At 29.8% G+C, this 23,505-nt stretch overlaps 1 protein-coding gene across 1 annotated transcript; it reads right to left on the bottom strand.

The window, feature by feature from the left end:
- Nucleotides 1–5,366: 5,366 nt before the first annotated feature.
- LOC131847303 (uncharacterized) lies at nucleotides 5,367–21,383 on the bottom strand. Its single transcript, XM_059196845.1, has 4 exons — nucleotides 20,995–21,383; nucleotides 10,015–10,150; nucleotides 6,215–7,338; nucleotides 5,367–5,812 (listed from the first exon to the last, which is right to left on the bottom strand). The coding sequence occupies exons 1-4, from the start codon at nucleotides 21,256–21,258 to the stop codon at nucleotides 5,672–5,674; spliced, it is 1,665 nt and encodes a 554-aa protein (XP_059052828.1). The 5' UTR covers nucleotides 21,259–21,383; the 3' UTR covers nucleotides 5,367–5,671.
- Between the last annotated feature and the right edge of the window lie 2,122 nt (nucleotides 21,384–23,505).

Genomic DNA, 23,505 nt, shown 5'->3' with positions numbered 1-23,505 from the left:
CCCTGACAGAGAAGATTCCAGTTAAATATCAAATAAATAACATATTCTTCCTACTTTTAAATGTCATAGATATGGCTATATCTCGACAACTGCATTGTCGCCATGGTGTCATGAATATATATGGTACAGCTCTCGAGGCAACTCGTGCTAACGCTTTTGCAATCACTGTGCTCGCACGCGATGCACTAAAATGAAAATATATTGCTAATCAAGTGATTTTCTATTTAAGACCTACTATTCAGGTTTACTTTGCTTTAATTATTTATTCAAATCGAATATGTACATATATAGATTAGGTTTGCAAAAATAATCAAATCATAGGACTTGCAAAAGCATAGTATAAGCTCTAAAGAAATGAATAAATAATTAATAGCTTCTAACATATTACTAAAGTACTAGTACTGTACTACTAATATATTACTAAAGCCGCTAAAATAAGCAGAAAAAGAATTGAAATGAAACTTCACTTTCATTAACATTAATTGTGAAAGATTTGTGTAAAACCCATTAGCCCTTACGTATATTATGCGTTACTGATTGAAAAAAAATCCTACCTATATTATTTACAGTGTAGAGAACACCACCATTTTTGTGCCTGTTCTTATATTCAAAGAAACTTGCATGTTGGTAAAGTGTCACGTTTCATTTTTCAATAATATTATATTAATTTGCGACAGTAACTTAAGATAGGATACATTGTTAACTATTTAAGTTGTGGTAAATATAATAGTAGAACTATGTTCCATTGATAGCTGTAGTAATATCTAAGGTACGACATTCTCCTTGCATGTATTTTTGAACACGTTACTTGACGATGGGCACAGGATGGACGATGCTATTAACAATTGAAGTTACACAATCTCTGCCAGAGATTGTGTAACTACAACATTGCTTTACTGCTTTGTACAAAGAGTCATATATGCATCTATTTAAGAATAATCTTATCGATTTAATAATAAAATAATAATTTGTATTATTATGATACAGGGCTTATGGCACCCATTCCTTCTGATTACCCCATACATTAAAGACATATGAATAGATATAAATGTTTTATGTTTAGATATAATCTCTTTTATTTCGTCTGAAGATACTAGTCAGGCAGCAGGCGTTATCTAAAATCGAAAACGATGAAAGGCTGATACAATCAACATTGGATAATGAGCTTCCATGGTTTGGTGTTGATCTCTAAAATGAATTCAATTGATTGTTTCTTTTTTAACTAGACAGAGATTTTGGTTTGCTTTTTTAGCTCAATCTGACTCATATAATGAATCCATACTAATATTATAAACGAGTGTGTCTGTCTGTGTACATAGATTGTATTACGAAGACACAGTAATGTTAATAGTAAGTAAAAAAGGAAATATAGAGTTGTTGTAAGTCAAAAAGTTTTCTGTTTTTATTCTGTTTCTATACATCAGAGATACATATCTATACTAACATACTGAGGAATTTATATAAACAACATAACAACAAACATTTCTTTACATGAGTAATGCTAAAAGCAGGCGTCCATACTAAAGCTTATTTCTGCAATAAAAAGCAGAAAAACTTAAAACGAAGAATTCAGATAAAAGTCAAAGCAATTCATAAACTTTTAGCGGGCCCATCCGCACAGTCCTAAATAAACAAAGAAGATTGAATATAGCAATTTAAATTCAATTGCTATTTTATCATACATCTGTAAATGTAACGAGTGTTTAATTTTCACAGTGGCCACAATAAGAATGTTGTGGTATTGAATGAGTAGCACGAAGGTAGGTGGGTAGGCGGTAGTAATTGATTACCGCGCCGAACACGATATCAGCTTATCTGCGATCAGAACGCACAATGTCCAATAAACTAGTCGGTGGTATCTGATGTTAATGGATCAGTTCCAGTGCTGTGTCTCGCGAAACTCTGGACCGTGACATTGACTCATTGAAGCCTGGTACTTCTTTATGGACTAGTATTGATGAAATATTAAAATATATAACAATTTTTCTGTTTTTTTTTATCATTAACACGTACAATTTTATTTATACGATTTATTTTTATTTATACGAAGTAATTTTGTATATCTTTCAAACTAAAAGTATTATTCTTTCTGCCATTGTTATTTAGAGTGGAATCATCAAATATGAATATTATTTTACACCTAAATTATTATGCTTTAGTATTATTGAGTATTTACGGTTTTATGATCCTGCATTTGTACTGTAAGTACCTTTGCAAATACGATAAAATTATGTTGGCGTTGTGGTCGTTTGTTCAACAAGTAATGTGAAATTCTGTGGTGTGTAAAAAGTAATCTTATGGACACATAATGGTCATATTATATGCAATAAAAGATCGCACGCGCGAATACTGATCCAATTCAATCGTTTTGGATATAGGATACATGTCTACTTATATATACTCGTGTATTTATTATGTTTACCAATGCTAATATCAATAATGTAAGCAATTTGTATTTTTAGTGATATTAATATTTATGATTATAAACGTTAAGTTTTAATGTTAGCAAAGACATCTGAAGTTAAAGTTTAAACATATAATAAACTTGCAGTACCCGCGTTCTTCCGCGTGAAATTTAACTTTATGTTTCTAAAATACTTTTATTTTAGAAACATAAAATTGCTTCTAAAATAAAAGTAGCCTATGTTACTTACTTACTTATTACATCAGCTACCTGCCAAAAAAGTTCCGTCATAATCGGTCCAGCCATTTCAGAGACTAGTCGGAAAAAACAGACAAAAATTGTAAAAAAATATTTTGGTGATTGTAGCGTTTTCATATGCATATAGTAAAAAACGATTATTTCAATATTACAATCACTCTAATGTAAATCACGTCTTTAATTCAAATTACTTATCCATTTACCTTGGCTAAGTTTGTAAGTATATTTGGCATTAATATGAAAATTTAAACATTACAATATTATCTTAAAAACGTAAAATTAAAATTTATTAATAATAATTAACAATAATAACAGAATATAATTCTCTGGCGCAAATGTACAGGGGGACCCTGTTCCAGACAAACAGGGAACATGGGTGGGACAAAGATTAAGATAAAATTTAATGAAATTGTCATTGGACAAACCTGGTGTCTCAGGCGTCCATAGGCTACGGTAACCGTTTACCATCAGATGGGACGTCAATGCTTGTTTGTCACCATCATTGTATAAGAAAAATAGGGAAAAATTAAGATATAATTTTGTTTTTAATGCCTTGTCCATGGAAAATAATAGCATAAATGAGATGTTTATTGTAATATCGTGACTGAAAAGCATTATAGTGTTGTGACTATGCTCGGAGTCATTATAATGGCATTACCGATTTATGTATTTGGTCACACACGATTTACATCCGGAGTAAATCAAACCCGTCTATAGAGATCCCTACATTGTACTTATGGTACATTAAAATAATACAATGAAATTGAACTCACAACAGACATAATTTTATGACTTTTATTTTATTTAAAAACTAACAGAAATCATCATACAACGAATGGCTGAAAGACGAAATTATATACTTTTATTTTTTTCATTCTAATACTTTTCTTTTTTTCTTACTTAATACTTTATGAATAGTAGAATTAATTCATTTATATTTTAATGTTGACATTAGAAGAATTTAAGGAAAATATGGAGATAATAATCAAATGAATAAGACTTGTGTAATATATAAAAAATATCTACCTACATTATAATATATCGAAGAAATTGCATGCCCGTATCTCTAGATATATTTAGAGGGACGTATTGTTAACTTTTTAGTATCGTGAACTTGGAATTTGAAATGGGGTTCATTCTACTATAAATGATAATCCTGTGGTAGGCCGCATCTGAAATATTGCTCGTGGCATTAACGATTTGTTTCCTATTGTCATGTCACTGTTGCTTGTCTATTTGGCTCTCAGCTATTCAATGTGAATTTTATGTATATTCTTTTTATCTGTTCTTGGATGTTGCAGAATTATTATTATGTACCTATGTATAAGAGCAGACGAGCACGATGAATGTATTTAAGCAATAATATGTATGTATGTATATATAATATACATATAATTTTATTCTAGTTATTTTCAATTTATTTGCAATCTCGTCACCATTACGTGGACCGTCATCTTGTTTGCCCGTCTAATTAAATAAAAAAGCGACTACTTATCTGTAGTCGAAACTCGATATATATAAAAGAGGTAAGAAATTATAAAAAGAATCATTATGACTAAAATTAATATAATTTTCTGTAGTTAGTAGTTTTTATTGTACAAAAATGTATATAAATTTCCACATAATAGTCACAAAGGTAGGAAATATGTATTTCTGTCGATTCTGTAACGAGCTATTGAAATACAAGTTCATAGAGCACGTAAAATACATAAAAGACATGTAGTCGAAATACAAGTAGAATAACCTAATTATTTATATACAGAATATTGTTATTAGTCTAATCTGGCCTTAGTACTGTGAGAATTTTAAAAAGTAGTTTTTGTGTAAAATACTGATAAAAATAAATAAAAAGGATTTTATTTTTTTATCAGTATATCTAAGCTAAAACTGAATAGAAATAACCTTTTCTGTTTGACTATTGATGAAATATATATTTACTAAACATGAGACAACATGTTGGATTTATATAAATTATATTAGACTTAATAATTGGTCTTTCTCAAAGAACATAATAAAAAATAAGTAAATAAAAAAGTCTATATAATAGTGTAAATTTTTGTGTTTTCACATTTTTTTTACTATCTTATGCATGTAAGTAGTATCTATGTTAACATTTCTTCCAGAAATATAGTAAATACTTTTTATCAGATGGATGGACTGTAATGTAAACCTGGCACGGAGACATGTTTAATATGTAACTTTTGGATACGGATCCCTAAAAAGGCATGTTAAAATCAAGTAAGCAGGTAGACGTTCTTTCATGTAAATTTTACACGATCGTGCATGTTTCCTAAGGCTTACTTTTGTTACTTTCGTTATGACTTTACTTACATATTCAAATTATCTGCGGTGCGTATTATAATCGGTATTTTCATGTTTATGCATAAATATATATTGTAACATATCTACAGGTATAATATAGGTATGTGTCGTTATATGTGAATATTGAGAAGCAGAAGTGTTAAGTGAAGGTTTCCAAGTGGTAAAGTTATTTAACTTATTAATCAATAGTTTAAAACAATACACAATTGGAAACTTTTAAAGGTAGGTTGCAATCTTATCTATTGGAAAGGGTTTTTTTAATTTATTTATGTTTTTTTCAGTAAAAAATGGGTAACATAATAAATTAAAATTTCCGAAATAATATTAACTGTTTCCTGAAATTCGATAAATAAAAAATTTACACATTTTCATTTTGTACTTCAACATACTTGTAATTAAACAATTAACAAAACTTTTAAAATATTAATTTTAATTAATACGTTTTTAATCTGTAACACTGTCTTTATCAATATCTGCTGACAAAACTTCTGTCTACACGATTTTAGGATGACAATTTCGAGGATATATTTCTATATCAATCCTAATACGCGTAATGATTAATTATATATTTTTGGTTTCATTTAACAGAATTCTGTTACTTTAAGTATATCTCAATGCATTCTAGTTTTTTCTTCTTTAGTAAGTTAGATATGACGAGGATAGAATTATGAATAAAAACTATTCTTATTAGATAACGTTTATTGGAGTACAAATGGCATCTGCGAGTGCAGCGGTGAGCCGGCGTCGCAGGCGCAGCGCGGCGCGGTCGACGCGTGCACGCCGCCCGTACCTCGCGCACTCCGCCACCACTGTCGTGTTGCACGACTCCTGTCCAAAGTGGGCACACGATACTGTTATTTATTAGATAAAACGTGAAGGGATTCAAAAAGAATCATTATTGGTGTACAGTTAAACGGTTTACATAAAAGTCTATCATAGGAAACTGTAATTGGGATAATTAAACAAATAAAGTTTATCATTTCTTATTTTTCTAAAGACTGTATATATTTTTCTTAGTTAAACTTTTATTGCTAATACTAAAGAAAAACTGTGCAAATGATAAGGCGAAATATGACTATGTTATGCATTAACAGAAACAATAATATCAAAGCATTAAATTATCATATAGTAAAAGATAATTTGTATTATCATGATATAATAAATATTTTGGTTAGAACATTTAATGTGTAAGGTATGATGTATATGTACTGGTTTAATTTCGGTATATACCTTATAATGGTTGAGTTGCACTTCACTAAATGGCGCCGACCATCCAGCAAAATCTGAGTTTCCGAGACTAGCCAATGGGTAATGGTTGAATGCCGTCAATACTTTTCTTGTTAACATTAAACTTTTACTATAATATCCCATAGGACTTACTATAGCTGATCTCACAATATGTCTCACTAATTTGGGTACTGGTATTTCCTTACCACACCAGGATTTATACTCTTTATTTATATTTTCAGAACTGTCTATAACATCTTCAACGATATCGGTTAGATTTTTTTTCTCATCTATTAACTCTATTTCACTTATATTTAAGTTTTCTTTATTACGAATTCGGACATCATCTCGTTTAATATAAATTTTATTTTTGTTGTATTCTTTTTTTTCTTTATATTTATCTATACCTTGCATAAAACCGAAAAAGAAAACATTTTGTACTAATATAGCTGAGTTTTGTATTGGATCCCAGCCTCGTTTAGATAGACGATCGATTAATACATTTAAACTATCAGCTACTTTAGGTAATATGACTTCATCTACATCTAAAGGGATTATAAATTCAGATTCCATTATATTTCTGTACAAACAGTCATTATAAGTTATAATGTGATCTCGCCTTCTTTGCCATAGAGATCTACCTGGTTTATTTTTAATAGGAACTTGATATAATCTAACGTAACCTTTATGTCTATAGTATGAAAGTACTTTAAGACTTTCTTTATTTATTCTATCAATATACATATCAATGATATCTACTCCAAGTAACTTGTTTGTTTCTATCCATTCTATTAAATTCTCTGACACATCTTGTTTAAAATTAATATCTTTAACACAGACAGTAAATTTTCTTTTATTTCTGGAATCTTTTTTATTTGGTTTTAAAAAAAAGGCATTGATAGGGTTATTACACGGTTCCGTTACAATAGATACAATTGAAGGGCCATATAGAGATTCTGTTAATGGACAAGACAAAAGTAATGGCGTTTCTACATCTACTGAATTTGAGTCCCACTCATGCCACCATATTTCTAAAGGTTTGGCTGCTACAACTTCCACTGTACTATCGAAGGAGTTGATGAGTCGCGTTTGGCAATACAGTGGTTCCTCTACGGAAAAGTTTCTTCCTGTAATAAAACAACACTTTATATTTTTTTACCATCACAAATAATTTTGATCTCTACTGCTAATATAAGTACTGTTTTGCCGCTTTTGTACAGATTATTACATCGAGAAATCCTATTTCTTGGAGTTACATGATAGTAATTTGCCAGAGTCATTTCCTTAGACACAGCACAGCGGCTCTTGCAAGGAACTGTCCGTCTGTCATTACAACGGTGCTTCAATTGCAGCCTTTTCTGATCAGGATTGAACAGTTTCTAATACAGTTGAGAGTCGTATGATGAGAAGGTACATAGAAATCTAATAGTTATAGGATACTAAAATTTTCAATTCATCTTTTATAAATAAGTTGGAATTGGTTATATACTTATATGAACAAGATTATACATTTTTGGTTCATGGATATTTACCGCTGTTTGTGTAAGTATTACTAGATTAATTTTGCATTTCTAGAGCCGAATTTAATTTCAGTCCCTATGTTGCAGTTTAAATTACTAGAATGAGTAAGGTATATTTGCATTTTTCTTTAGTTATAACATACCCATAGTATTAATATCTACATAAAAAAAATAACAAAAGCAAAAACAGGTGATCGAATTTATAAGCAAAAAGTAGAATGTTATATGAATAGCAATTTTATTCTCCATGTCTACATTATTGCAAATATTTTTGTTAAATGACTTAATGAGCCCTATTACTGTAATACTTAATCCTCCCTACTGGCGTATGTACTATGTTGCAAGGAAACCGATTTAGTTAGCATGCGAGTCGCCTCAATTATCCACTTAACAGAGCGAGAAGATGTGTAATTAACAGATTGTTTGAAATTAAATAAATTCCCTTCGAATTGGGTATTAAGTCTAAAAACAATACTAAGTGTGTTCATTTAATTGATAAGTATTCTGTGCTAAAGATGTTAAAGAAGAGAGCCTTATTTGTATTATATTATATATTTTATAAATACTATTACACTACTATTTCTACTCGGTAAATAACATGTTATATACATACATAGAATTAACTTAGACAATTCGAAGTAAAGATATATATTAGGTTAGGAGTAAAATTCCACTCCCGTACAAAGCATTACCTGTTTTTGTCATTATTTTTGAGAAACTATTTATAATCCTAGCCTCCTATTAATAATCTCCTATTAATGAAGTAACATGATTCAGTTTCAAAGGGTATTAAAATTGAATTAAATATGCATGTACGATAAAAAAATATTTACAAATCGAGAATTACTAAAATGAAATTTGCAAATTTAAAAAGCGTGGTGTCGAGGTGTACTTTAATCTGTCCGTGCTACAATATAGGAGTGGCGTTTATCTTGGCCGGGAAGGAATTTACACGACATGTACGCTCGCCTTCAGTGACAAATGAGCGAGAGCTTATCGCTTCTCGGACTCTCCTCTCGGACACTGCCACTTTTGTTGCTTCGATACATTACGTGATATACAAAATGACTCACTATATATCGCATGCAACTTGATTTTAATGAGACATCCACCCGTGACTTATTGAAACACACCCCGAAAATAAAATCCAAAAGAAAATAACACTCCGCATCTCTGTTATACGTTATTAAGTTGTTTACAATGTACTTTTTTCTGTTCCAACGCGTGGAAAATCGCCGATCGGCTATCACGTTTGCCAATAATTACGGTGTTGTTTTATCACCACACGAGATTTCGCGGATGTCTTTATTGATGTAGGTAGATTGCGTCAATTTTTACTTAAAATACTATGTACCTTCATATGTGCTTCATATTATAAAAATTACAGCCTTATTACAATTGTGTTGTGTGTGTTTTTTTTTCAGATAAGAATTCGACCATAAAGTTTTATAAGTCATAATCGCGTTTTTAAAGCATGCAGAAAAAGAGGATAGCTGTATGTTAAAATCATCAACTCGAGGGCACCATAATGTATCGTGATCAGATTTTTATCTGAGAAAGTCTATTTATTACCTATATTTCACTATCAACGTATAAGCTTCGAATATATCTCATATAATAGTGCTGTAGGCTATAGGAACAACGTACTCAATGTTTTGTAATAATAAAAATTGGAATATACGATGAAAACGTGAAATCGATAGTTCATATTGCAAAATAATAAATATTACTTATTTTAATTTTTAGATTTTTAATGCAAGTATGTTATATGAAATTGTATCGTTTAATATAATTTATTATATTTAAACCTAGTATAGATTTAAATTTACTCTGCGTAAAGTTAAAGCTTTAAAACAATGTAAAATATTGATTCTCACGTATGTTTATATGCAGAATTATAAAAGTTTTTGTTTAGCTTTACAGTGTAATTCAGTTATCTGTTTGGTAGTTTGAATGCTAATCTCAGATATAGCTCAACCGACTTAAATGCTGTTTTCGCTTATGTATTATGGTTAGCTTCATTTAAAATTCTGTGTTTGTTTCATTCTAATTGGTTTACAAACAAAACAAAAAGTTATACGCGTACGAAATCTTGGGATTAGCTAGTATAAAATAAAGAAATTTTAATTATAAAAAGTTTCTAAAGAAATCGCGGGAACTAGAAATACACAATTTTCGAGTGGGCAAAACAGTGTAGTTTTCCATATGTCCTATACTTTTACAACACATTGTAAAATGAATGTACGTATAGTTCGTGTGTGTAGTTACTAAGTAAGTACTAACCGCGAAATGAGGCTAAAATCCGTACATATCGTTGGGGTGTTCTCTCGTCGTAATATGCTGCGTACAGTGACACACTAGTACCGGTCACAAGTTGCCATGAAGACCCAGTTGTTGACTCAGATGACCAACTTCGATTCTAAAAACAAAAACAAAAACATCATTGAACACCTGAAACAAATTTAGCAGTTTTATTGATGGATGAAAACTGGTAATTGTCGCATGTAGTAAATATAACAACATCATGAATACCATTTATGGCCATGGTTCTTCTGAAAGCCTTATCTTATCAAAGGAACAAAGCTCCGTACCTACTTATATTGTTCGTATCTATATAAATATATATATAAATTTACAGTGCTTATATATGTTATTATTATTTATTTATACTAATGCTAATCTGCTAAATATAAATGTCCAGCATCATTTTGTTATCTATTAACGTACAATAATTTACTGAATATTTATGATAAAAATTAATGGAATTCGGTAAAATCAATAAAATAAATATACTGTTCATAAATATGCATACTTATATTTGGCAACTTTAGTTCAGTGACCGAATTATTTTATCTTGGATTGAAATTAAAAATTTGCATTCTTCAATTAACATTAAACAATTTGAAAAGGCTAAGAGAACAGTTCTGATCTGAGTTTCTGATTTTAACTTTCACGTCTATCTTTCGATCATCTTAAAGACTTAAATCGATTAGTGATGAATCGACGATCTAACGATATATTTATACGATTGGGTATAAAACGTTAATTACATTTGCCTGAATTTGATCGAACTAAAGTAATTTTATTTCTATGATTATTCAGTCTTTATTGCACCATATGTATTTCCAGTAATTCACATAGTATCACTAGAAATACTCTGCATAATGTATACAGAGTATATAAATGAATACAGAGTAATAAGGCACAGAAGACGGTTATATCGCTGAAGGAATCTCTTTTAAACAAATTTTAGGTAGTAAAGCTAAATGTGGCAAGTCTTTTATTAATGGAATAAAAGATAAATGCTAGAATAATAATAGATATCAAAACATACACAGTATATACACTACACTTATTATTTTTATATGACACCCTCATTATCCGGATTTTATTTCTTTGAACTTACCACCTTATAAGCAGATGATGCAATATGACTTGTCTAACAAGTATAGCCATTCCTTAATAAGTGTAGAATCTTGCACCATCTCTACAAGATATCGATTTGCATTAGTTGAAAATTGGTATTTATCTATACATATATTACTGGCGAGTAACGACTTGTCGACTTCTGCGGGTTGCAAAATATACATAATATACCTTGCTTATATTCCATACACATTCATAAAAATTATTCCCTTTTCTTTTTTTGTATACTGTTTTCCTGTGTGGCAATAACCTGTGTGTTTGACATCGTAATACCTATGAAATAAATTCATAGGTATTACGATATCAAACCTAATCTAACCTTACCTGATATATACTTATTTGTAATGGAGTCCTATTACTAACAATCCAAATCCAAATCCTGCCGTAGTTCTTTTATCAGAGATTTTAGATTAAAAGACATTGCTACGTCACAATAGGAATAATTAAGACAGTAGTAGCATATTCACACTATGGGGAGACATAAAAACTCTACAACATTTAATTCATATCGGAATGAAATTAAAAATTTCACATAAATTTGAATATCTAAATTACAATCTTTAGTATTTTTATTTTAACTAACGAGGCATATATATTGCACATGTAAGGAATATCAGCCATCCTCAAGCTATCATCATTTTTTCCTTAGTAATTACTTCGATGTTTTCTAAGAGGCTTATTTATCATTTTAGTTATATTGTGATATAATCCTAATAGATATGTTATGAGGTTATGATTAATAGTTAGTTGCAGCTGCAAGGCGCAGGATGAGAGAAATTATAGGCTTTGGGTGTCTATTAACATTTTATATGACACTGTAATGAACAAAAAGAAATAAACTGCGGATTATATTTTACATTAGAAAGTGATAATTTTTATACCACATTTTCATTTATTTGTAGAATAACTCGATTTCGCCTTTCTTAATATAAAAAAGAAGTCATAGGAAAAGGAATTGTATTTGCATAAGGATTTAGGTATAAGACATGATTATAAAACAATATATTAATGTATAATACATAATACAATATATTAACAATATATTAATATATAAATACTAATGCAAGTGTTAGGTTTTTGTATTGTCTATATTTGAAATATTAAAGTTAATTCTCACCGATTTGTTTAAGAGAAATCTTTATATATAGGTTTTAGTTATTACTAGCTGTACCCGCGACTTCGTCCGCGTGGAATTATACTTCATTTTTCTACAATAAAATAATGTTTCTAAAATAAAAGTAGCCTAAGTTACTCCCTATTACATCAGCTACCTGCCAAAAAAAGTCCCTTAAAATCGGTTCAGCCGTTTCAGAGATTAGCCGAAACAAACAGACCGACAGACAGACAGATAAAAATTTTAAAAAGTGATTTTTTTGTGTATGTTCCGTTTTTATATTCATATGCATGCAGTAAAAAACGGTTATTTTAATATTACAAACAGACACTCCAATTTTATTTATATGTATAAATTAGTATTAGATATATATTATTAGTTAAAGGGCGAGCATAATATACTCCTATTTAAGTAGTTTGCAGTGTTACAGGTTAACAGACAGACATGACAATAACCTAAACCCATCAATAAAAAAAGGTGTGACAGTATCTAGTGCACAATATAATAGAATCGCATCTCCAAGCATTAAAATTATTGTAAATACCGCACTATCAATATAACATATATCTAATACTTTTATATCGTTGTATAAATATAATGTTTAATTAAATGTTTATTAGGCAACCTGCGAAAACCTTAAAGTAACATCTGCATTCTTTGGCATTCCTTAATGACATAACTTTGTTTCACAAGGAAATGGGCGATAACATATCTAATATCCAGTAATTGACTACAGGACTCGTTTCAAACAACCCTGGTATGTATCTATCGGATACAATTTGCATAAGTCTCAGTCTCTGAGTTGATCGGATCCCACGGTGTGCAGTCATCGAGTTTTACTATAGAAGGCTGGATTTATGATAACCGTACGCCGCGGGTCGTGCAAGTTAGATGTATCCAGTATTATGTTTCAAACACATCATACGTTATACACTTTTATGCCCTCGAGGCATTGTATGCATCGGAAATCAAAGAATTAAATTTATAGGAGACGATTGCTGATGTAAAACAAAAATGTTTACAGAATTTAATACGTATCCATATATTCAGTTTTATATTTTATGTATAGTAATATTATAATGTATAGTAATAATACATAATAGTAATATTATTAACACTTCATAAAATTGTCGGTAATAGCTTTTGAAAAAAGTACCTAGTTTAATTTATGATTATTTTATTCAAAATGCACCGTTTATCACAAATAATTTTAAAAAAATCATAAAAACATCACAGTTACTATAGTTATTCGCCCGGGCTTCGCATGGGTATACATGTATATTACATATAAAACCTTTCTCTAAAATCACTCTATCTATTAAAACAAACGCTTCTAAATCCGTTGCGTAGTTACATAGGGATGGTTAGACAGCGACAGCGACTTTATTTTATACTACGTAATGGTGAAGAATAGCAGCCTCGATATATGTATATATGCATATATAAGCAAAACAATAATAGTACAGTAGTTTTAAAAACTGTAATGTTAAAAAGAATGCCTACTTTTAATTGAAATACATAATACCAAAATTTTTCACATATTAAATCAGTCAATATTTAAGAAGATAAGAAAAGGACTGTGTATAACTACACTAACATCTTTCAGGAGAATATTTATAGATTAGTACATGTTTTATTATAGTACAATTTAGAAACAATATTTGTTATATTTATTTATTATATTGTACGTTTTTTCCAGTGCCGCGAAGATTGGCATAGCGGAAATTGAAGTGCTTCATAAATAGACGAATGGTGGGGATTCTCTCGCTTGTAATCATAGATAATTGCCTCTTCGCCGAGGATAAAGCTTAAGTAACCGTGAAAGGTTGTTATCGTATTAAAAGCATTTATTTCAGTTAATTGACTCTTTTAATTTTCACAGCAATTACAGAACAGAAACACACTGTCACAAAAGTTGAACAGGTTTTGCTAGACTGTTGAAGAACAATATTTTGAAATAAATAATTATATTTGACTGGATATATAAACAAGAATATCGAGAATAAATATCAACAGTTAATGTCTCTATAGTTCCAGATTGTTCTGCATCTGTAGTACAATCTATTTTTGTATGATGTTGTGTGATTTGTTTAAAAAAAGTATATAAAATTATATTGACTATTACTAAATTGTGGGTAACACGACATTCATAGAATGTTAGGTGGTATGAAGTTCGTCGTTGTATTTCATATAAAATATATGAAAGGACTCAAAGTAAATTAAATATGTGAATAAATCAGGTACGTAAAATACTATTAATTATATATAATGTTCAACCTATATACTATATTAAATCCAGTATTACGCCCATACAGTTAAATCAATAGGTGCGGTAAGTTTTTTTATTTTGGTTACATACTAAAACAATTTGTATTATGACGCAATGCTTTTAGTCTTAAAAGTGGTTACCGCTCTATAATTACGAGTGTTTCTGTATCGAAATAATCAACCGTCTACTAGCTGATATTTATCTATTTGTTTCAATGTCAGTTGTCTTGAAATATAATTATAATATATATGGAATAAGTTAATTAAAATTATATGTAGAACTACATAAAATAATACAACCAACTGTGTGATTTTAAAGAAAGATATATAAATCTTAAAGCCTTATTGAGAATAGAAATAAATATTTGAGATTGATAGAAATATTTATTCCAATAAGGGAAAAGAATGTTCGGCCCTTAAACGATGAAGTAGTTGTAGGAAAGCTTAGCATAATACGACAACAAGCAAGCTGTTGTCGTCGAACTGGAATGGCGCACAATTATTTTAGAATTCAGACTATGCTTACTAACCAATATTTGCAATTTATGTACGCAACTAATTTAAATATATGTTTACAAAGAGACATATTCCTAAATCCGAAAGTTAACACATTTAATTTATAGAAGCATATATTTGATATAGAAAATGAAAAATAAAGTGTTTATTTCCTTATAATTCAAGAATATTTATCCTTACCAAGTGGTAAGTATCCACAACTTTTCAATAGTACGGATTAGTAAAGTCCACTTAACGTAAGTATAGAAAAAATTGTATAGTTAGTATTTTAAAAAGACAAAATGTTATAAATTTACCACAAAAGTTAAATGAATCATACAAAACGTATGTATAATAAGGACCTTAAACTTGCAGTTTATTCGAACTTGTCGTGGAAAACTTTTATTTAGTATTTCCTATAATAAATAATCAGACTTATAAACACGCCGAAAAGCCCTTAAAAATACCAATAACAAGTATTGTTAATATATAACTAAAACTTATCTAAAAAAATTCTTATAACAAAATAGAACTCATTGCATACATGATACGACTTAAGTTTTATACTTTCAACAATTATTTTAAACAGTATTCTTGATGAGAATAATAAAGAACGCGATGTAAGCATATGTTGTTCACGAAATAGTACCTAAGTATACTTGCGACGACGTGACCTCACGTAGGAAGCGCTAACCTAATAAAGATACGTATAAGACTAGAATAAAGTTAATACGTACGGTTTTTATAAAGTAGGTACCAATTACAAGTTAATACAAGTTGTCGCCATTGTGTAAAGAGGTATACACGACATAGTATTCCCACTACACTATACTACTAGTACACCCTATATCCCGAAGTCCCAACATTATTTTAATTTAATTTCAAATAGATCCATGTGGATATGTCAAAATATTGATTTCTATATAATACATAAATTTTGACGTGGGAATTTATAACACATAAAATACCCCTAGAATCAAAAATCAAGTCATAAAAAATATAGGTATATGTCCGTTTACCTTTTGTATTGGTTAACAAAATTTATATTAATGTAACAAAATAAAACTGACATATGTCATAAATATGTAATTTTATACTGGTTGAACAAAATTACATATTTTGGTACGTGTGAACTGTGATCTTTCGTGGCTTATTACAGATCATTGATGTTATTATTGGTACTGTTCGCCGATTTGCCAGGCTACAAAAAGTGTTTTATATAATTCATCACGTATTCGTATAATATTATGATATAGCTTTAAATTGGTAAAATAATTTATGCAATTAGTGACCGCATACAGTTTGATGCTAACTCTAATGGCAATTTTGTGGCTTTTGTATTGCTGTAGCTTTAACTATATTATATTAGACAATATAAGTAGACCTATAATATTTTGAAATTTGTGTTCGAATTGTTATAATCTATGAATTGCTAAACATTATATTTTAAGTAGTGGCTTCATTGCTATCAATTTACCATGCCAGGTTGACTTCCATGCAGTCCTTCCTGGAAACTATCATGGTTAATTCCTGGTGAAGTCGTCACGATAGGCTAACTGACCTGACTTCCTGCTCATGCTATCACCTGAATACAGACACCATTAGAACAGGCGGGTTCCTCTATTCATTAAAAAAATACATGCGAAATAGGCTGCGCCATCAGGCGTCCTTTATTCCCACTTGTGTAGACATACTTTATTCCACAAAGGAAAACAGTCATTACTCATAATTATAGATCTTTGTATAGGCAGGGATCTCAAGAAGGTGAGGTTGTGTGATGTGAGGTAAAATACGTTTACGTCTTCAACAACAAATGCAGCTATAAAAATAATAGAAACAAATTCAGTAAATATTTTCATTAAAATGCTTACTTACGGAATATAAGTATCATTCACCGTAAAAGACCACTCATTTATTTTGTTTACTCATTTAACCCCTTTACTTTACCTCTTAATCTAGTAAAACAGCTGCTATTAATTCTAATTAAAAAAGGCGTACTAAAAACATTAAATAGACTCCAGAAATATATATGCCTATTTTAAAATGCTAATCTGCCACTCAGTAAAATTAAGGTGCATTTACAAGAGCAATTTTTGAGTATTATTAATTATCTAAAAGTCTGTCGATATTCATACAGTACATAAATATATGGTACCTCGAGAAATTATTTATGTGTTGGCATCGCAGCAAATTTCATAATGTTGTTGTGAACACAAATTTTACAATTCCTGTGTAGGATTTGTATAACTTGAACAGAATTTTTATTCATGGTTTTATCGTTGCTATTTTTTTGTCATTATGCGATTCTCGAACTAAACATAATAAAAAACAAAACTGGCCATATCACAAGGTGCCATATAGTACCAAAATAGCCTGAGGTTCTACTAAGAGCACTAGACAACTGTTTGACTTAAGTGTTGAAAACATTTCTATAAAAACTAAACCGATTATTATTATCATTCTTTCACTTTGAGAACTTTTTTGTTTTACAATAAATAGTTATACTAATATTAATGTTTTTTTTAAACCAAATGTATTTTTTTATTTGTACAATATTAATTCATTTTATTATGAGTGTAGTTTTAAATTCTTCAAAATTTTGTCATATCTACAATGGCAGTTTAAATTACACAAGAAAAAGAAATCCGTTTGTAACTAATATTGTAGGTCAATATGATAGATTAATGCTAGTTAATTGCTCATGTAGATACACCTTTACTTTTGTAAATACTGTTTTATTTGTAAAATTGTAAATGCTCTAAGTCAACTTAATGGACAATGTGAGGTATGTGAATATGGTCGTGCAAGGAGCTCGCAGTCGGGATTTCAGTGCCAGTGGCGGCATATTAGAAATGCCCGTAGAGAATATTGATTTCGATTTATTTTCCATTCGTGACCGGCATCGTAATAGATTATCGTTGTACAAAACGAGTTGAGTATTATAAAATCTATTGGAGTATTGCGTTGCCATTGATTGTGCGATACAGGCGGCATTGCGAATTCGTTCCTGTCGTTTTATATAATAAGCTTTTAATGCTAATATAAGGTTTCTCTTAGCTCCACAAAAAATAAATTGTATGAATATTGAAATCATATCAATATTTTTTTTATGGAGTACAGCAAGTAATACTGCAGGTTCCATGTTAAATGTGCACTGTCAGAAATATATTGTATTCTGAATACATCTAATATTGAATACTAAAAAAACAAGAGAAAGAATGAATCGTAGTAGTTAACATTACATTGAAAAGTAAATTATACGACATCATCTATTATCTACAATTTCGTCTAGACTAACTTTCATCCCACTATTTCACCCCTTCCAGTTTATTTGTTGAGATAAATTCGTCTATGTCCATAATGATGATACTTATCACAAACCATCTTTATATTATTTATAATTAATCGTTATAATTATTATTACTTTATTGCTTCTAATTTTATGTAATGGAACCAACCTATAATTAGTTTTATAATTCAATATCCTCTTCCGTCAGGTATCACTATATAAGTAGATATTACTTACCGCTACGACAATTTCCTGTTTTACTCGTATGCTGCTTATACACAGTTTGCAGATGCACTTAATGAATATAAAAAGAATAAATATATTAGCAAGTTTCTAATCAAATAAGCAGTACATTTTTAGACTTCTGTAGAATAATTTTTGTACCAATAACATTATCATAAATATGCAAAGATATAATGTAACAAATTAATTGTATCAATTCAGAAAATTGCTTTTCGTAATAGAAATTACTATTGAGAACATAAGCCAATTTATATTATTGTGAAACTCATACGCCTAAAATTAAAGTAAAATGTAACTCCATAAAATAAATTGACTTTAGAATAAATTCATTAAGACACTAGTATGAAAAGTTTGTTTCAAGCACAAGATCGCGTCATGACTACATTATTGTCAGTAACAGAAAGTACCACTGAATACTAAGTAGATATGACAATAGGCTATATTTTCTTAATGCAGCATTTTCACAGCCGTTCCTCTCTAATATTTGCATAAACATGGAGAATAACAAGAGTTATATTTTATACTACCTAACTGTTACCTGACAGTGTGAAAAACCTGATACACAAAAGAGATTTTTGATTTTGTGTACGACTTATGAGAACATCATCCTCCTACAGTTTTATAGAACATTTTGATCTGTTAAAATATATAGTCAGCATTTTGAATAATTTAATTAACGTTAATTCTTGTATATCGATATTGCTAACTATGCGAAATTTTTAATTTATAATGTTAGATAAAAAATTGGAGGTTGGCGGCGACTAGTAGGAGTGAAGCTGCAATAAAAAATGTATAGAATGTAGTGCTTCTTGCAGACTTCAAGATAATTTCTATATTCTATTTATAAATTACAGTGTAAATTATATGTTCATATGATTATTAGTAGTAATAGACATTACGTTTAAAATATATTTTACGGCCATAACAACTTACTAGGCATAGGTACGTTGCTTATTTCATATGAATATATTTTAGTTTTGCTACTAAAATTGCGTATTCTACGATTATGGCAAGACATAATTGTGGATGGTTTGGTTTGGTTTATTTACAAAATGTAAACAGTAATTTATTATATGTGCTTCATAAAATAATATTTTATGTTTTATATATGTTGAGGATTACAGTGTAGGACTGTAGGTAGACAGAGTTCCACTATAGAATTCTAACTCCGCATTTCAATTTTAAATTATTGATTCGTAACTCCAAAATATGGATATTAAAATAAAATATTTCTAAATAAACAATATTTAAAAAAACATATTAGATTTGCGCAGCTATTTACTATATAAAAGATTAGTCATAAAATATCAATATAAATTATTAACCATCAAAGTAACCTAATAAATTTTGAAGAATTTAATTAAAGATTTGTCACGGTGGAGATGGAGATTAAATATTTTTATTGGTTGTTTCAAGTTTGGTGCCTTCGAAATAGCCAGGAAGTGTCTTCATTTACATATTGAATGGGGTCCGATGCTATCAACTAAGCTATTAAATAACAACAATTTGTATGTTAAAGAGTTATTGTTGCTTATAAAAAATATATATTGGCAATTTCTGTTGAAAATCCGGTTCCATTCACATTATAAAGAATTTTGTCTTTATGGGCTTTTAAATCAAGTCCTATTTATACTCGAAAAGAGTAGCGACTTTATGACAAATATAATTACTCCGGGATTTTACAAAACATGGAGGTTAATAACAAACTACAGGAAATTTATTACGTAAGTTATTAATCATCAACTATTATTTACACAATTGTAATAAAAAATTGTGCAAGTCGTCTTCCGAATTCTAGAAATTCTAAATTAGACTTTATTATTTGTGTTTGTTTCCAAAAGTATGTTCGATATTTTTTAGTAATTTTCCCCGATTATAATATTTCTTTTTGTAATTGATTGAGTTTACTTTTTTCCATAATTGAAATCCGTTTCCTTATGGAAGAAAATTAAATTACAGCATGCACAATAAAATCTTCATTGCTTAAATAGTAACTAGAGGTGCAACCTCAAGGGAATTCAAAGAACAATTCCACTGATCCCAGGACCTTTTGTTGCCTAACTTCATAGAGTATTCTAGTTTGGGCATTAAATATTGTTATCATGTGTGTAGAGCATACAGCAATTACAACAAGCCTGGAAATTTGTATGCCTACTAGGTACCAACTGTTTAGTAATAACAGTTGGCCATTGTTATCATTTGGTAATACAATGACAATAATAAAAATTAAAATAAAGATAGGTAGGTAGGTAGGATACCTGAAACTTTGCGCAAGCAATATTTTACTGTTTAAAAGTTTCGTTTATGTAGTTTTTTATTTATATTGATTAAGTTATCTAAACTTTATAATTAATAAATTTAACAAAACAAATGATGTTGTCGATGGTATTGGCAGATATAATTTAAAAAGAGAATAAAAGTTTCTAACGATGTGTGGTATCTCTGGAATGGCTGGTATCTGGTCGCACGTGACTGGCGAAGGTCGGTCCAATTCCGCCTGCTTCCCCTCCGAGTATGCCACAATAGTTCTCATGGTGGATAGTCCATAATCAGGTGCACCTCGTCGCCCACCCCAATTCACCCGCGGATGCCATTGATTGACACTTGCGATCCAGCTCACACTGAACACCATAACCCCCGCCAGCAAGAGCTTTATCACCCGTATAAACTTTCTCGCGTTCCACGGCATCATAGAACAATTAAGCCATCTAAGATGTTTCTAACGTTGTATACGCCGGCGACGTCGCACGCGTCGTGTTATGGGTTAGCGCTGCGCGCATGCGTACTGGTCGCGCTACCATGGCGGACTGCGGTGAATCAGCTGATAGCGTATCAACAATGCATCCCTCGCAGACTTGAAGCTAATCGTTCTAAACTCTACGGACGTGAAAATCTAGTTTCCTATACCAGTTTTTGCTTGAAATTCTCATAAACGCCAACGCACTTCTAACAATGTTACGTACTCTTAAAGGAGAGCAAAATGAGTATCCTTATATCATATTACATAAATACCTCACATTACATTAGTAAGTAGGTACATATGATGTGAAATGATCTAGAAGAAATAGTAAAAGCACAGATATTTATTTAAATAGATATTCAAACTATTTTCAATATAACATTATTGTAAAAAAAATGGCTTTAAAAGGAGCAGCATTACAGACAGTATTTTGGTAAAGCAAGTAATTTACTAGTGACTTGTTTAGATTTCATACAACAATATACAAATGCGACGTCTATCTCAATTTCTGAGTAATCGCCTCATTTCCTTTATTGGTTATATTCTTATTCTGCTGTCGGGCTCTATACAGTGTAATAAAGAGAGAGTATTTTAATACATATGACGAATGGATCTTTTATTGCGATTGATTCGACTTCGCATGTTATCACAATAATGATCATTACTTATAGTACAGTACTCAATTCAAAATTGCTTAATTTTATTGAACAACAACACTTGTTGTACTTGTACTTGTACTTACTTTATAAACAACAGTTTATGAGGTTGTTTGACACACGGACAAAATTTAAAGCTAAAAAAATAGTATACAATTCCACAATAATGTAAATGCCGTACACCTCCCGGTTTCTGTGTTGTACTTATATTAGTATTATTTAATTTTACTCTAAACCACAGATAATACAATATTACATACTCTAAACTAAATCCTGACGTCACCGCCTGCGTTGGCTCCTCAGACTTTCTCATGGTCGTTTTTAATTAAATTGTCCGCTAGTCTTCAATTTAAACAAGTGTCTTTAGGTCACCTTTATATTTTTACTATTTGTAGTTATACAGTAAAAATCATTGTACGTAAGTAAATTACTTCTAATGTTACTATTTATTTCATATCTTAAAATGGCAATGTAAAGAAATTACCTTAAACGTAAAATGCTCAAAGCGGGTACTGTTGTATATGTTGTAAGAAAAGAAACTAATTGGGAAGGATGTAATCGCGCTAAAGTTCATTCTCCTTTGATTCTGTAGTAGTTAATTATAATTTTAAGAACTGCAATTAAATTAGCATTAATTTTATTGTTTCAGAATAGCGAGGAGTTTTTATGGAGTAAACTTTAGTAGGTAGAATCTCAGACAGTAAATTAAGATTATTGTCTTGTAATATAAATATCTTTAACAATAATATTTTTTATTATGAATTCATCATAATCATAATTTTATGAATCAAAATATACCGTGAGACGACAATAGGCACTAAAAATAATCCTGTATTTCTTTCTGCGTAAATTATTAATGAGAAAAATATTAACCGATGATTATATAAACGACGAGAAGTCCTCACTCGCTCGTAAATTATTTAAGACAATTTAATAAACACATCAAGTCTTAAACGCTTTTTCAATGGCTGCGGTCTACGTGTGCAAGTATTAATTTGACATTGTGCAGCTTCTGAACGCTCATAATTGTAGGTGGTTGCTATTAGCTATGTGATTATGTTTTCTTAAGAGCTTAAAGTTTGCAATCATTTATTATACAGTGAAGCATGTTTCATCGATGTTTTGTCTTCCACTCTTAAATTAAGTAAACGTACCTAATTGCGGAATTCCATAGGTTGCGTTTACACGTTTCTTTATTGTAAAATAGAACAAGAATAGATGGATGGATGAATAATAACATTTTAATATATATATATCCACTATTAAAGAAGGATTTCTTTATAATTTCATGAAGTCATTCAAAACAAAGTCATATTTTAAATATTTTATAACATCATGCTTTTCATATTTCTATTTAGTAATAAGAAGTAAAAACTATTTTCAACGACATATTAAAAAAAATCCAATTTGACGGAACGTTTCTCGTGATCTGAGAATAGTTTTAAATCTGTAAATTTGCAGTTACTATTAATTCTTTTTAATATTAAATTGCGCTTGGAGTTCAGCTGAGTTTTTATGTCGTTTTTAGTCGTACATATACAAT

This window comes from Achroia grisella, unplaced genomic scaffold, assembly GCF_030625045.1.
Source record: "Achroia grisella isolate CSIRO2021 unplaced genomic scaffold, CSIRO_AGI_Agris_v1 utg5201, whole genome shotgun sequence".
In the NCBI taxonomy this organism is placed as follows: Eukaryota; Metazoa; Arthropoda; class Insecta; order Lepidoptera; family Pyralidae; genus Achroia; species Achroia grisella.
The sequence above is the reverse complement of the archived record's forward strand: the minus strand, read 5'-3'. Positions and strand labels throughout refer to the sequence as shown.